We start from the raw sequence: 15,008 nt of genomic DNA, 5'->3' as shown, positions 1-15,008 counted from the left end.
ACCTAGTTTATTTATGTAAAGCCGGGGTTACCTATGAAGTCATTCTCTCAGATCACGTGCTAACGTGGTTAATTACATGTACATAATTGATTAACGTATCTCTGTATTATTCCATTAATGAACCCCTTAGGTTACCTTTTTATAGAACCAGAGCAAAATGAAGCATTCTAATATTAACTTAAATTTGATATTCTCTTCTATTCGATCATTCAGCCTGTTCTTATAGCGCGTTTGACGTCGTTATTATAGTAGGTCAATGCTATGTCCTCGCAGGCTTCCCATATTCGCCGCCGATTTGCAACGTGTACGAGAGGACCTGTTAGCCCTGTGTAGTCTTGGATTGCATCCAACGCCCAGAAAAAAATTCCTCTGAATAAACTCTCGCGGCGCAAGGTGCCTAGTTTAATAAGTTCCTCTATTTCGATGAACCAAGGCATGCCGTATTTGATAAGATACCTCCAGAAGTTACCTTTGCGAAGGACAGCATTAACCCACTAAGACGCCTGGGCAAATAGAGGAATATCTGTGGCGGGGAGCTGCTGACAGATCAAGTAGATGATACCGGATGGTAGTTTTTTGAATGGGTCATTTATCACTCGGCTTCCAAGATCAAAATCTGGAGGTGACTTAGGGAATCGCACGCCTGCCATGATCTTTCCGACACGAAATGTCAATTCGGCTGAAGGAGCTGGGTTTGCAATGAAAAACTCTTCGCCTGTACGGCATTCCTAATGTTCTTTTTGTCGTTCCTCAGCACCAGACTCGATGGCTAGCGAAACGCCATTCTCTGTGAGCAAAAACATTGTCAAGAAAAGCCGATCTAAGTCCACATGATGAATTGGGTTGTTCGTGTTAGGATATAGGGCACTGGCTAATATTTCATAGCATGGCCAATGGAAGGGGATGGCACCTAATGGTCTCGCCGTTAAATTCGTTTTATAGCAATCGTAATTGATCTGGCTAGGTATGGGGCGGTTATCATCGTCTTCGGGATCGAGCTCAATAAAGCCATCCTGGAATTTTCCCACTCCAGATATATATCCCCTAGAAGACTTAGCTACACGAACATCGATTCAGAAGGGGAGACCTTACCCTCTATCACCGGGAATCTGTTCTAATAACACACGGACTTTCGTGATCCAGGAGGCTTGCTTTTTACTGACTGTTTCCGGATTATAGCCAAAAGTTATATTGGATTTCTTATTCATAAAATCAGGGGGTTCGAATGGGCCGCCACAGATGGCACAGTAGCACACCCCCCGGGTTAAAATTTTTGGTGCCTCCATGTCGTGCTGTTTCTGCGGATCGCTAAGTATGGCTTGAGCTTGTGCGCGCCGGGTGTGTTGTATTAGGCAGTTTAATAATCGCATAATACGACTATCTATGATAACCTTCAGCTTCCGTGTGTAATCTTTGCCTTATATAAATGTTGTTACGTGGTATGTAGCATTTTGATATTAGCATCTATAAGATGATGGATAGGTATCTTCATGGATATACGAACCTAGTAATGGCTGTGAGACTATCCGCTACTATCTACATGTAGAGAAGACATAAGGCAAGTAGGATAGACTAGTGTTGATGTCAATGTCTTCCTACCGAGGTAGTTACCATATCTATAAAGTAACCTTATATGTAGGTTTCAAGAAGCCACATACGCATAAGCACCTGGAGCTTCCTATTCTTAGTCTTGATGAGACATGCGCATAATGCTACTATAAACCCTATATCAATAAGGGGGGTAAACCTATTCCCCTATTCTAGGTGCATGGGTGCAGTATCACATGGATCCACAACCTTGTGCACAGACCGTATTTATCTGTCCAATAATGTGACACTCAGTTGCTGTGGCTGTTCCCCACTCTCCGGGTGCTGCGCCAGCTAAGTGGGAGCTTTTGTACAATACCTAACGGGTCTGCGGGTCTGGTTTTAGAGCTTCCCGCTTCTGTAATCTAACAATCTAACAGGATAACAGGATAACAGGATAACAGGTTAACGCTGTAATTTTAACGTCAACGGTGGCTGGAGCTCGACATCAACTGCTTCATAGCCGAATCATAACCAAGCTTCTCAATTTGGAAGAGCTATACTTTTATCCTCCACCATACCTTTGGACCAAGTACACCTGCAGTTGAAACATCATGGATCCCAGAGAATCTTCTTCGTATTCCATCGTACCCAGAATTCGGTACAACACCGTCAGCGGTGTCAATGGACCTTTAGTCATATTGGATAACGTCAAATTCCCGCGCTACAATGAAATCGTCACCCTAACACTCCCTGATGGAACAGAGAGATCCGGCCAAGTCCTCGAGGCCCGAGGTGAGCGACTGAAAACTTATTTACCGAACCCTTTCTATCTCTAACTATGTCTCAATATTGCAGGCAACCGCGCCGTCGTGCAGGTTTTCGAGGGCACGTCAGGCATTGACGTCAAAAAGACTAAAGTCGAGTTTACGGGAGAGAGCTTAAAGCTGGGCGTATCAGAAGACATGCTGGGACGTATCTTTGATGGATCTGGCAGAGCTATCGACAAGGGCCCTAAAGTGTTGGCTGAGGATTACCTCGACATCAACGGCAGCCCTATCAACCCCTACTCAAGAGTACGTACACGTCCCTATGCTACATATTAATCTATGTCACAAGGCGAAGAAAGATCATCGCTTACAATGTTACTAGGTATACCCCGAAGAAATGATATCGACCGGTATTTCGACTATCGACACGATGAACTCGATTGCCCGAGGTCAGAAGATTCCTATCTTCTCCGCCGCCGGTTTACCTCACAACGAAATTGCCGCCCAGATTTGCCGACAAGCTGGCTTGGTTAAGCAAAAGGGGGCCACGAACAAGGGTGTGCATGATGACCACGAGGAGAACTTCTCCATTGTATTCGCTGCTATGGGTGTCAACTTGGAAACTGCCCGATTCTTTACCCAGGATTTCGAACAGAACGGTAGCTTGGAGCGTGTTACACTCTTCCTCAACCTTGCAAACGATCCTACGTATGGCAGCATTCCTTTCCTTCTTCAAATATCTCGGAGATTTGGCTAATAACAAACAGAATCGAGCGTATCATCACCCCTCGTCTTGCACTTACTACCGCCGAATACTACGCCTACCAACTTGAGAAGCACGTTCTAGTCATTCTTACAGATCTTTCGGCCTACTGCGATGCTCTTCGTGAGGTATCTGCTGCCCGAGAAGAAGTGCCAGGTAGACGTGGTTTCCCTGGTTACATGTACACTGATTTATCAACGATCTACGAACGAGCCGGTCGTGTCGAGGGCCGAAATGGTTCCATCACCCAGATTCCCATCTTGACTATGCCTAACGATGATATCACGCATCCCATTCCCGATTTGACGGGTTATATCACCGAAGGCCAGATCTTCGTCGACCGCCAGCTCGACAACCGTGGTATCTACCCGCCCATCAACGTGCTACCATCTCTCTCCCGTCTCATGAAATCTGCTATTGGTGAGGGAATGACCCGAAAGGACCACGGTGACGTGTCCAACCAACTCTACGCGAAATATGCCATTGGTCGCGATGCTGCAGCTATGAAAGCTGTCGTCGGCGAGGAGGCCTTGTCCGCCGAAGACAAATTGTCTTTAGAATTCCTTGAAAAATTCGAGCGACAATTCGTCGCACAGGGCGCATACGAACAGCGGAGTATTTATGACTCTCTAGATATCGCGTGGAGTCTCTTGCGTATCTTCCCTAAAGAGCTCCTGAACCGTATCCCCGCCAAGATCATTAACGAATATTATCAACGTTCGTCTACGGATCGAAAGGGAAAGGGGAAGGAGAGAAACGATAAGGGTGTTAAGGACACAGATGCACCAGAGGAGGAGAACCTTGTCGACGTATAATCAGTTAAACAACAGGGGGCGTAAGCGCGACAGATGTGTATAGGGTAGTCGTATATGGCGGAGTACAGGTTACTGATCAGCATTCAATACAATGGTCGTTCCATTGAGTTTGGAATTATCATGGAAGAATATATTTACATGAGCCAAGTCTTATAATGAGATATTGTTCAGCGCATGACCCTAATAACTGAAATATTGGAACATAACCCAAGCATTTTCTTCTTCAACACCGATCACTCAACATATCATCGTGGTAAGATTTGATATAAACGATAGGATCAAGATGCCAACCTAGTCCCGTAGTCTTGAAGTAGGCTGGTGATATTTCTGGCCGATTTACGGATATAACTCTAAGGTAGTTTCACTCGGTACTCGGGAATAACAGACGGGGACTGGGCTATTCGCCCATCATTACGGGTAACCTAAGCAGCTACCTATTTAAGGCCTCGGCGAAATACACGGTGAAGAAAGCCCGCTAACTCTATACCCACTTCTAGATCTCCTCTCCGCTTTGTAAAGCAGAGCTAAGGATGTATGTTAGGTAGGTAGGTATTGATATAAAACTGTATAGCAGCAAATATGCATAGAATTTAGAGTAGGGAGCTATATCGTTCTACCGGAACAATTAGAAAGAGGCTATTCGAGTATACCTAAGGTGAAGGTAGTGAGTGCTGAGCCATCTCGACGTCATATTAGCCGATCAAAAGCGAGATGGATGCTAAGACGCGGGGAACATGTCAACATACTATTAAAGCCCTGGAGCTCTGAAGGATTACGGTATGTACATACGTATCCCGGGTTGACCACTTTAGCCTTGCTGGCCCTGTCCAAAAGGGGAACCCCGCACTGTAAGTATACATAATGCCCAAGTACCTAGGTTAGGTTAGGTACCTACATGTATATAACGACTCGGGAGATACAAATCCTCCTAGTTCCAGAATTGCAAAAATCCACCATTCACGTGCTCCATTTCTTGTGTTACTCGAATTCTCGCACCAATTGGTGACTTTCATATCCTTTCCGCTATTTCCCATATTTTCCATGTTTGCTTCAACGCCAACAAGTCTTCTATAGAGGTTAGCGGCTGCCACGAACAGATTGGGAATGTTGTCTCAAAGACCTATTCGAATCACGAGGGCAAGCCTCGAATGTTCTTCTCTTTATTTGCTATATGTTGCCGGAAGCACTCTGACGAATCATACATTACCTTAAATGTGCCTCGAGCTAAGCTATGAATGCTAGCGAGAGGAATGTATGCAAGGCACAAGAGGTGCTTGAAGGGAGGGCTGGAGGGCTGGAGTTCCACAGAAGATCCCTCCAAAGCTTAATGTTGTAGCCTTGAACGTCACTAAGGAAAAGCATCTCCAAATTCCCCCAGTGGGGTAACATAATGCCGGCTTAGACAAGTCTTCAGCAAGCACAACCTCGAATGAGCTCGAATGAGGTTTGACCTTTCTTAGTCCACGAGGCTCTGGTCAACTCAACTCTGTGAGGTTCGTTACAAAGAGCCTGAGTATGCTACCAACTCAGCTTCGGAATAGGTAAGTAGGAAGATGAGAATACTTCTAATTATCTAGGATACATATCGGGTAACCCTGTAATGTGTTGGTGGAGAGATTCTTCTCGTAAGACTCTAGTTTGCCTACATACATACCTAGGTAGGTAGGTACCTAAGTTGACGCCTCTAGGTAATACATACGCCTAACTCATACCGCTTCTTTACGGACAGTTATTACAATATTTACCTAGGTACCTAACTACCCAGCTTTTATTGTAGCGATCCAACACCTTGGGTTCGGAGTTATGGGGTAATGTTGGCTCACCCTGCACTGTGACCCGCAAACATGCAATAACAAAGGGCCCCTACGTACGAATGACCCTGAGCATTCTGAGAAAACGACCAAATCACGAATCCAACTCGGATTCCAACGTATGTATTAGCGACTTACTGATTTCGTGCCGTGTTACCACATGGATTTAGATGAGGCCAATGTAACACTGCCTTGTTAAGTTACGTCGTTTACCCCAACTTTTCCAAGAAAGCGGAGTAGCTTTTGACAAACTAGCATAAGCCATAGCTGGGGATCGCCGGGGCTGCTGGGGCTACTGAGTTCGGATGCAGGTGAGATTAATAAAATTCCCCAGCTCTACTCCCCCTACTCCCCCTACTCCCCCTGTAACAAGTCAACGTGATGAAGTGTATTCTCCATTGTCCAACCAAATCAAGTTTCTCTCGACGGGGGTTTATCCTTTGATGACTGAATTCATATAAGTCACGAATCCTTCCCCAGGATTCCTGTCGTTTTGCTTTGCTTTGCTCTGTCTTCCTCCCTCACCGTCAATTGCGGCGACACCAAAACTGCATGCTAACTAGCAAAGCTTGTCTCAACCTCAAGTCAACATGCGTCTAAACACTAGCCTCGCTTCGCTGGGAGCATTATTGCTGCCATTGGCCTCAGCGCAATCGCCTGGCGGTACTGGGACCAGTCATGTGTCAAGCAGTTTGGGCCCAAATGAAAATGGCTTTTATTGGATTTACAGCGAGGGGCTCTCAGCCGCGTTCATCCCTTATGGTGCTTCCGTCGCAAAGCTCTTGATCCACGACAAGTACGGTATCGAGAGAGATGTGGTAGCCGGCTTCGACAACGCTACAGCATATACGCTTGACAAAGCTCATCCTCATCTCGGCAGTGTACCGGGCCGATACGCAAACCGGATCAAGAATAGCACATTTGAAATTGATGGCGAAACATTCCACATTAAGCCCAATGAGAACCCTACACCGGAAGCTCCTGAAGGTGCTGATACTCTGCACGGCGGCCCCGATGGCTGGGATTTCCGCAACTTCACTGTCGTTTCTCATTCAAATGACAGTATAACCTTTTCCATTGTCGATCCCGACGGCGAGCAAGGTTTTCCCGGCGAGGTCATCTCCTACGTCACCTATACTCTCCACGATTTCACATGGGATTTTAAGCTGGTAGCTATCGCAACTACGAAGAAAACGCCTATCATGCTCAGCAGTCATACGTATTGGAACTTGGACGGCTTTGCCAATAACGAGACTAACACCGCCTTGAACCACACGTTCTATTTGCCCTACAGCGGCCAGCGAGTTGGTGTTGACGACATCTTAATTCCGACAGGTGACATCATCGCCAACAAGAAGGGATCTGTGAACGATTTCTGGAGCGCACCAAAGCAACTCGGGACCGACCTTCAGAAGCCTGAAGCGGAGGGTAACTGCGGTTTCAACTGCACTGGTTACGGTAAATCGTTCCTAACTCGTCACTAACTCGTCACAACGGAAATTCTGGATAAGAAAGCTAACCTACTTTAATTAGACACTTGCTGGATCATCAACCGGAGTCAAGAGGGCCCCTATGATTGGCGCGCCGAGGGCAGCTTCGTCGCCCGTCTTCAGTCGGAATGGTCTGGCATTCAGCTCGACGTGTACACGGACCAGGAAGCATTCCAGATGTACTCATGCAACGGTCAGAACAGCACGATGCCTCTCAAGACGTCGCAGGGTCTCTTCGACAACGAGGATTTCCCCCGCACAATCCCCCAGTACGGCTGCCTTGTCATGGAGGTCGAGGACTGGATCGATGCCATCAACCACCCGGAGTGGCAGCGCGAGTCCAAGCAGATCTTCGGCCCCGGAGGCGATCCCTACGTCCTCCAGGCCAGCTACGTCTTCAGCGTCAACACCACCACGTCATCTTAGACGGGCGCTTGTGGGGGTGATGGAGAAGACGAGTGTAATAATGATAATAATTAAAGCGGCCACGGCACCATGCCTTAGGTGGTACCTCGGGTGGCGCGGTAAATAGATGTTATACATATTGGGTATTTACATTATTTAGCGCCGTGTCGATACTACCGGTGTTGGCGCCGTATCTACTTATATAATATACTTAATTGGCCAATGCTTATGACGATAGGATTGACTATCTGTAGATTCCTTGTGTGATTAATGTGTCTCTAGACTTTGTAGAACTTAATATAGGGGATACTTGATTAAGCAGTGAAAACTCTCCCTTTTGCTAAGACTAGGGAGGCTATTAACGGGTAACTCGTATAAGCTACACACCTACCTATATACTATATATATATATATAGCATAGCAAGTACATCTATTAAGGCTAAGCAGGCCTATTAGGTGCGTATTTGGTTAGTTACCAAGTGTACTTGATAAGATGAAGCATCCATCGTATGGGAAAGGGAGAAAGCTATTACGATAACTGGCCGAAATATCTTCTCACTTCTCAGTAACTAGCCAGCCAGTCTAAGCAAAGTGAATAAACACATATTAGTCGCGACATTAAATAGGATTGGTCTTTCTTTCAGCTTTGTTTAAAGGATCGAGCCTAGTAAGTGGATGAGCGAGTCTAAAATTACCATAGGAGAGCGCGAGAATTCTACTTATCAACCAACGGCATGAAAATAAAGATAATAGATAGGTCCTCTTCAAAACAAGGGTAATAACCTTTCTAGGCCTGGTTAATTAACTGCCTGCTGCTATATGCGCAAGGGTAAATTATAGCCCTGCAAATCCCTTTTTCTTCGTAAGTGCGACGACTCGACTGGTGGTTGGCAAAAAACTAGGTCAACGTAAACCACCCTGATTTGTTATGCTGAATAAAAAAAGACAACAGGAAAAAAATCAAAAAGCTCAGTCCAGGTTCGACCTCCTCCCCCAAGGGAGTTTCGAACCTGGACCTACGAAAACCCAAACCCTTGTTCAGATTTTACTGACCAGCTACGTCGGGCGCTTTAACCACTAAACCAGAGGTTCATGTGAATCCAGCGCCCGGTGGCTATCGGCCGAAGGAACGGTCTGTTGCTATGGTATATATGTTTTACTTCGGTGCCTGGATGCTGTGTGGGGGTGGTTTGTTGCTGTGGTGAATAGGTACCTACCTGTGTACAGCTGTCGTGTTGAGTTGCCATCACTTGGGAAAATATCTACGTACCCAGCGCTAAGGTACAACTTGCGGCAAGCTTGGTCATATTGACTCTATGTCCTACCTTGTAGGTGCCTTAGTGGTTACTACTAGCTTAACACCTCAATGTCCTTCGTCCTTCCCAGCCCTTCTTTCGCATAATAATCCATAGGATAAACACCACTCTGGCTCCAGTCCTGCCTTTCGTTGAGCGCAACAAGTGCCTCATACGGCGTCAACAGCGGTCGCGGGAATGCGTAGCCCCAGTCGATACTCAACCGGGGGCAGGCTACTTGAACCCAACATTCAACATCGTTCATCATGGCGAGCTTTCCAGGGAAGATCTCGCTGAGAAGTAAGTTGACCCAGGAGATCCCCATCTCCTTAAGCTTCTTCTCGATCAATGTCATTGTGTGCGGGTTACCCTGACGGCCAAGTGAGCCCAATATCAGGCCCCATTTCTTCGCCCCTTTTGCCGTCGTAATAGCGTCTCTCCGTAGACTTTGCATTTCCTCGTGGCCGTACGTCTCACGAGTAAGCTTCCTCGAATAGGGGTCGTAGCGGTATGCCGGAATCGCAGGATTGTGGATCATAATACTCTCAAGATGGAAGCGGCCGTCTCCCAAATAGAGGATGAGGTCAACGTTCTCGGAATCGGGTAACCGCGGAGAGGTACATCCTAGAATCTCGCCCTTGGACAACGGCGCGATTTGAGGGATTAGGACCTTGAAACCGGCTTTTTCTAGCGTTGATCGAACGCCGTGGATGGTAGCATTGAACTGAATAGTCCCGACTATCGCAATAGTCTTAGGTGGCGCGAAGTTTCGCTCTAGGGTAGCTAGAAGATGCGACGTGTCTATGCTGATATCGACGAAGACGTAAAGCACCTTGATCTTAGTAACGTCTACAGGGATCAGACAGCTGTGCGCATAATGAACCAGAAGATCACAACCCAGAGCTCGTGCCGTGTAATCGTCGATGCAGCAGGCGCCGTAGGTTACATCGCCCATGATCAGAGTTTCTATCCCGGGACAGAACTGGGTGAGAATATCTGAAATGGTGGTGGCGAACATGAGTAGCCCTTCGGGCATCTGCAGCGCAACCCGTTTTGCGCCTGAAGACCGGATGCGATGGATGGTCTTATGAATCTCAAAAGAGTAATTGGCGGGCAATAAAGCCATGGCCTCCTTAAGTTCCGGGTCATTCAAGATCTCCGGGGGCACTTGATTTAGCAGTCTCGGTGCTCTTCTGGGTTGCGATACTAAGGCTCATATTCAGCAATTTCCACTCGAGACTTAGAACAAATTTAATCTACCTTGAATAGCCCCGCTATCCTCGATGGATGGATCACCAGAGCCATTTTTAGCATTACTTGCAGCGGCTCTTCGTCCTACAAATCGCTTCTTTGGTTGTTTGCGAGCCGGGGGTGACGGGGGCGATGGTGGCGGCGCATGGGCCTCTTCGATATCTGCGGCGATGCCTAGATCGGCCTGTGCCCGATCTTCCTCCATGTTTTCACAATTGGAAAATCCAAGTCTGAAAAGTTCTAGAATTTATGGTTATGTTAAACGTAAATAGAACACATAAAATTATCTTGGTATCTGGAGTCATAGAGTATGTAAAGTTACTGGTCGAATATTTACTGGGGATATCTCAGAGTCAAATGAAAAGTCAGATTGGTCAGAGTAAAGAATAGTTTCGATAAATGAATATTTGTAAATATTTGTATACTATTTTTGCATCTACTCAATAAATAAATACCCCATTCAGACTTTGGGTTTGGTAAATTCGCAGCAAACGACTGTACAATACGAAGTATCAGCAATATCCAGGATTACCCCTATATATATCTGATTTATCATCTTACCTTATCCTGCAGCCCTACCCAGAAACTCAACATGGTTATTAGTGATTGTATCATTATACGCGCTAACGTCACGATAGTAGAGCACTGTACTCTCGGACACACCCTCGTCGCCCTCGTCATTTAGCGCCTCAAACGAAAATATCTGGTGAGACTGGCCGACGCCCGAGCTGTAGCTATTATCTCCTGGTCTGTAGTACGTCGCTGACCCGTTCTTCGACGTACTCAGCACCGAGCCCCGGAACTGCGATGCACCAGCCGCATTGGCGGCTACAAATGCTTCAAGACCGTTGGGGAAGACGGAGTCCCCACGGACTTCGTGGATTAAGCTCTGGTTGAGATCTGCCCGAAGCGTTAAGTTTCCTTCTGGTAGATACGTCGTGGAACTGCCGCAGTACAACGGATAGCTGTAGCTAGTAGAGTACGAGATGTCTAGACCTGGGCCCGTAGCGGCATCGGCACCTGCGATTTCGAATGTATTAATCGCATCGTTACCGTATGCGGAAACACCGCCATTGTTCGAGTACGATAGGGACTGAGTCCATGTCACGGTCCCTTCGCCATTTTGCGTCTTGATGTAGGAACTGATGGATAGCGTACGTGTCACCGCTAGAGTATAATCGAGGGTCTCATTGAAACCCGTCGAATTTTGTGTGACTTTTTGAGAGAAGGATATGCTAGGGCTGCTAGCGTACGCAGATCCCAATTCCCCGGTCGTGACAGAACCCTCGTCGTCAAGCCAGACGAAGATCTTGCCAGTAACATACCATTCACTAGCTGTGACTGGGGCAGGGGAAGCGCTTGACACTCCGTCGTCGACTAGACCGATAATCTGTATCGAGAAAGTGTGATCTTTTCCATCCGAAAGTAGCGGTAACCACGGGGTGATATCAATTTCATGCTCCCGAATATCAAATGCTTCTATTCCGACGATTGGACGGTGTAGCTGAGGAACCACGCCGCCCGTGTAAATCACCGGGAACGGCCAGGAAACCCCAGCAAGCTGGCCATCGATTGAGACTTGGACTTCCCTCCAAGGAGAGTAGCCAGGGTACGTGCCATAGTCAGCGTCGAATGTATGAATAGCACTCTGTGGCACGTTGCTCCACCAGAACTCCTCGTCGCCTTGGGCTTTGACGTCTACTGTGAATACGGCACGGTTCGCGTTCTGGGGAAAGCTTATGGTGTTGGTCGCATTCTGCTGCGGGTAGGTGAATTGACTCGGCTGTCCCGCGGATCCCGTTCGTTCGGAAATGGGGATAATTAGATCGGCAGGTCCCCGGCTGCTAGACGCAGCCACGGGGCTCTTGAAGAACGTAGCTGAGAGAGTTGTGTTGAGTAGTCCTGTGTAAGTGTTGTCCACGATGTTCTCCAGGTCAAAGATCACAGTCTGTGGCGCTTTCCAGAGGGACGTAAACGGGGTTACGTCCTTAAGCCAGACCCAGCGGATGCCATACGAAGTCGGTTCCGCAGTTGATGTTCTCCACACCTCCGTATCTCCAAGATAGAAGACTCCCGTTCGATCATACTGCCGCCCCCTCACCAAGACGGTGAAGTTGATGACTACGTGATCGAATTCGAAATCCGGAGGGGTGTAATTGCCTTTACCGAGTCAGAATTAAGAACTATTTATTACAAGACAGGTATATAAGCCTACCAACGTAGGGAGCGCCATAGCTGTTTGCGAAGGTGTGTTCAAACAAAACTACCGTGTGTCCAGCTACTTCGCCAATTGAAGCTAGATCTGCCGTCGGCGCATGAACCCCATCACGAAATGTAGGTCCTTGAGGCGTTAATACCGGCTCAGCAACCTGAAAGCATTCCAAGGGAGAGCTCGTTGCGGCGGCCGGTACCACATTCGGTCCTCCAGCTATGAGATGATTAAACCTAGCAAGAGGACTGCGCGCCGCTTTGAATGCCTTCTCGGCGGCCTTCCGCGGTGGATATTTCGTATCGGGGTGCGCTGAAGATAACCCTACAAGAAGGGAAATGAGCAGCGCCCATCTCATGGCCAGGGCACAGATGCTCGACATTGGTTCGTCAATTGCTCCGATTCAGAATGTGGACGATGGCAACATACATACAAACAATCCAAAGGAGTAGAATATCGAATTGACCTTACGCACGACATTTTCCCTACGACATTTTCCTTACGATGCGACCCTTGCCATGGATATAGCCATGGATATATAGGTATGCATGCCGGAATAGTGTAGTAACCAATTTGCAAGAACGCGCACTGATAACGACTTTGCTGCACGGCAAATCAGCCGAGAACAGAAGGTGATATGCCAAGATCGTCCAGGGGTAACCCAGACTATCCATCTCCCTACCTAGGTTAGTTACATAAAATAGTAAACCAAACACAACAGAATAATCGACTATAGCTATCAATACTGATGATGAGGTCTCTATCTTACCAGCCGAACATGTGTTAAACGTCAACGCTTCCTTTTCAACAATGTCACCATCCTATGCCCTAAGCTATTCTCTAGCTCTGTTAAACAAACGTGTGAATTCTGAATAAAGGACTTGCTGATTGCTGATTGCTGATCGTTGATTATGTTCTAACTAACGCATTGTCTATACTGCCTCAATATTACTTGTTCGTACACCTAGCCGTCGTGCCTAAACAACTAATATGTCCACTTTGCTTTTCCTTAGGTAGGTATATATAGAAGTTGGCCCGCTTGTCATACGGAGATGCTCCAAGACATCGAAACAATCCTGTATTCACCGTGTCTACTCGAGAAAATAAACGTTCCTACGATACCAACCTTTGTTACATATTTGTCCTCCTAGAAACCCATTTCTTTACCAGTCAAGATGCCAGCCCGATTCCCATTCATACCTTTATTGAAGACTGAGACTGAGACTAGCAAGTCTCAACCCGGCTGCCAACTCCTCGTCCAGAAACCAGGTGACCGCAGTATCTGGGCGCTCGGAGCCAGCTACATCCTAAAGCACCGGCCGTACCACTCGGGCTGTGAGATCGAGATTCAAAATGCTGAATTCGCCAGGAAGAGACTCGGGGAAAGGCAGGACATGCCATCGATCCCTAAAACGGAACTACATTGGAGGGACGGAGACAGGTACTTCGTCATAGAGCGTCGTATTGAGGGCGAATCTCTTGACAATGCTTTACCAAGGTTAACGCAGCAAGACCTCGCTCGAATCGGCCATCAGGTAGGTCAGTATCTTCTTAATTTCAAGACCATCACTCAGTCACGTACAGCAAGGCTTGACGGACGGGTTGTCAACGACTGGCGTTTATTCAAGCCGTTACCTGACTCGTCGTCTGGAGACTACTTGATCTGCGCAACGGATAGTGATCTTGCCTCTAATTTGGCGCTCTCGATCGCACGTCGACTTGATAAACCAAACCTCGACGCATTCATGGCTAAAATGCCCTCTGGCCTGCCATTTACCTTTAGTCATTCCGATGTGCACGAAGGAAATATCATGGTTAAAGACGGCAACTTCGTCGGGCTTATCGACTGGGAGTTGGCAGGTTTCTACCCGTCGTGGTGGGAATATATAAATAGCAGCCCGTTGTTGAGCGAACACTTCCCAGCCCAAATCCGGAACCACGATGCGCTAGAATGGTTTCGCGTCTACCACGCGATCCGAGATCAAACTAAGGAGGAGGGCGCGTTAAGGTTGAGCGAATATCTCCAAGGGAGAGCTTGGAGTAGCGCGTAGTATAAAAAAGTCGGGTACTTAACTAGGCCTGGTAATCAAAAGGTACCATCCTAGAGACACCTTCTCAGGTAGCCAGTTTGTGTTTATTCATAATATATTTGAATAGTCTCAGATCCAATTGCAGTCTCACATTACCTAGTATCTAAAATATTACTCTTCTTTACACTCTTTTTTACTTAGTGATAGGGAGCCTTACTAATAAAGTACCTAAGGTATGATTCTAGGCACGCTGTGACGTAAAATCCCATGCCGCTGTGTCGATTGGGACAATCGCCTATGTACCTATTCCGATTACTCGTAGCAGATCTTCTCGGCTCGTTTGTATATTGGCGTGGCGCCTTCGCATGCTCAAGTACTCGCTCGACTCTCGTACTGCTCGTGCTTTAAAGTTTACTTCTTAAAAGGTGTATCCTGGGACTATTGAGACTATTGAGACACCCGAACAAAGGAGTTAGTTTTGTTGGCTCTTTGCACAAAAGCGTAATTATTTTCCCCACTGCTTGGTCGAGTTATGCTTTATGTTGTGCCCATAGGTCATCGGACTGTGTAATCGATTCCCGAAGTAAAAAGGGAAAAGATATCGGCGGATGAATTCTATGCTGCCAGGCTGCCTGTGAAGTG

At 47.1% G+C, this 15,008-nt stretch overlaps 7 protein-coding genes across 7 annotated transcripts; 3 read left to right on the top strand and 4 right to left on the bottom strand.

Annotated features, from left to right (window-relative positions):
* Positions 1–20: 20 nt before the first annotated feature.
* F4813DRAFT_354521 (uncharacterized protein) lies at positions 21–1,114 on the bottom strand. Its single transcript, XM_049242767.1, has one exon. The coding sequence runs from the start codon at positions 435–437 to the stop codon at positions 210–212; it is 228 nt and encodes a 75-aa protein (XP_049101267.1). The 5' UTR covers positions 438–1,114; the 3' UTR covers positions 21–209.
* Positions 21–1,756, bottom strand: F4813DRAFT_354520 (uncharacterized protein). The gene is made up of 2 exons (XM_049242766.1): positions 1,093–1,756; positions 21–1,044 (listed from the first exon to the last, which is right to left on the bottom strand). The coding sequence occupies exons 1-2, from the start codon at positions 1,368–1,370 to the stop codon at positions 729–731; spliced, it is 594 nt and encodes a 197-aa protein (XP_049101266.1). The 5' UTR covers positions 1,371–1,756; the 3' UTR covers positions 21–728.
* A 170-nt stretch (positions 1,757–1,926) lies between these two features.
* F4813DRAFT_354518 (P-loop containing nucleoside triphosphate hydrolase protein) lies at positions 1,927–4,061 on the top strand. Its single transcript, XM_049242765.1, has 4 exons — positions 1,927–2,322; positions 2,386–2,603; positions 2,680–3,005; positions 3,065–4,061. The coding sequence occupies exons 1-4, from the start codon at positions 2,142–2,144 to the stop codon at positions 3,873–3,875; spliced, it is 1,536 nt and encodes a 511-aa protein (XP_049101265.1). The 5' UTR covers positions 1,927–2,141; the 3' UTR covers positions 3,876–4,061.
* Positions 4,062–6,001: 1,940 nt separating this feature from the next.
* Positions 6,002–7,804, top strand: F4813DRAFT_354514 (galactose mutarotase-like protein). Its single transcript, XM_049242764.1, has 2 exons — positions 6,002–7,144; positions 7,220–7,804. The coding sequence occupies exons 1-2, from the start codon at positions 6,277–6,279 to the stop codon at positions 7,600–7,602; spliced, it is 1,251 nt and encodes a 416-aa protein (XP_049101264.1). The 5' UTR covers positions 6,002–6,276; the 3' UTR covers positions 7,603–7,804.
* Positions 7,805–8,340: 536 nt separating this feature from the next.
* F4813DRAFT_354511 (diphthamide biosynthesis protein) lies at positions 8,341–10,450 on the bottom strand. Its single transcript, XM_049242763.1, has 2 exons — positions 10,137–10,450; positions 8,341–10,082 (listed from the first exon to the last, which is right to left on the bottom strand). Exons 1-2 carry the CDS (start codon positions 10,330–10,332, stop codon positions 8,932–8,934), a joined length of 1,347 nt encoding a protein of 448 aa, XP_049101263.1. The 5' UTR covers positions 10,333–10,450; the 3' UTR covers positions 8,341–8,931.
* A 51-nt stretch (positions 10,451–10,501) lies between these two features.
* Positions 10,502–12,920, bottom strand: F4813DRAFT_354507 (peptide N-acetyl-beta-D-glucosaminyl asparaginase amidase A-domain-containing protein). The gene is made up of 4 exons (XM_049242762.1): positions 12,766–12,920; positions 12,343–12,710; positions 10,689–12,287; positions 10,502–10,622 (listed from the first exon to the last, which is right to left on the bottom strand). Exons 2-3 carry the CDS (start codon positions 12,692–12,694, stop codon positions 10,690–10,692), a joined length of 1,950 nt encoding a protein of 649 aa, XP_049101262.1. The 5' UTR covers positions 12,695–12,710; positions 12,766–12,920; the 3' UTR covers positions 10,502–10,622; position 10,689.
* A 306-nt stretch (positions 12,921–13,226) lies between these two features.
* On the top strand, positions 13,227–14,603 carry F4813DRAFT_354506 (kinase-like protein). Its single transcript, XM_049242761.1, has 2 exons — positions 13,227–14,522; positions 14,584–14,603. The coding sequence occupies exon 1, from the start codon at positions 13,512–13,514 to the stop codon at positions 14,385–14,387; it is 876 nt and encodes a 291-aa protein (XP_049101261.1). The 5' UTR covers positions 13,227–13,511; the 3' UTR covers positions 14,388–14,522; positions 14,584–14,603.
* The last annotated feature ends 405 nt before the right edge of the window (positions 14,604–15,008 follow it).

The sequence above is a fragment of the Daldinia decipiens genome, assembly GCF_022478715.1.
Source record: "Daldinia decipiens strain CBS 113046 unplaced genomic scaffold F4813scaffold_10, whole genome shotgun sequence".
Taxonomy (NCBI): domain Eukaryota; kingdom Fungi; phylum Ascomycota; class Sordariomycetes; order Xylariales; family Hypoxylaceae; genus Daldinia; species Daldinia decipiens.
The sequence above is the reverse complement of the archived record's forward strand: the minus strand, read 5'-3'. Positions and strand labels throughout refer to the sequence as shown.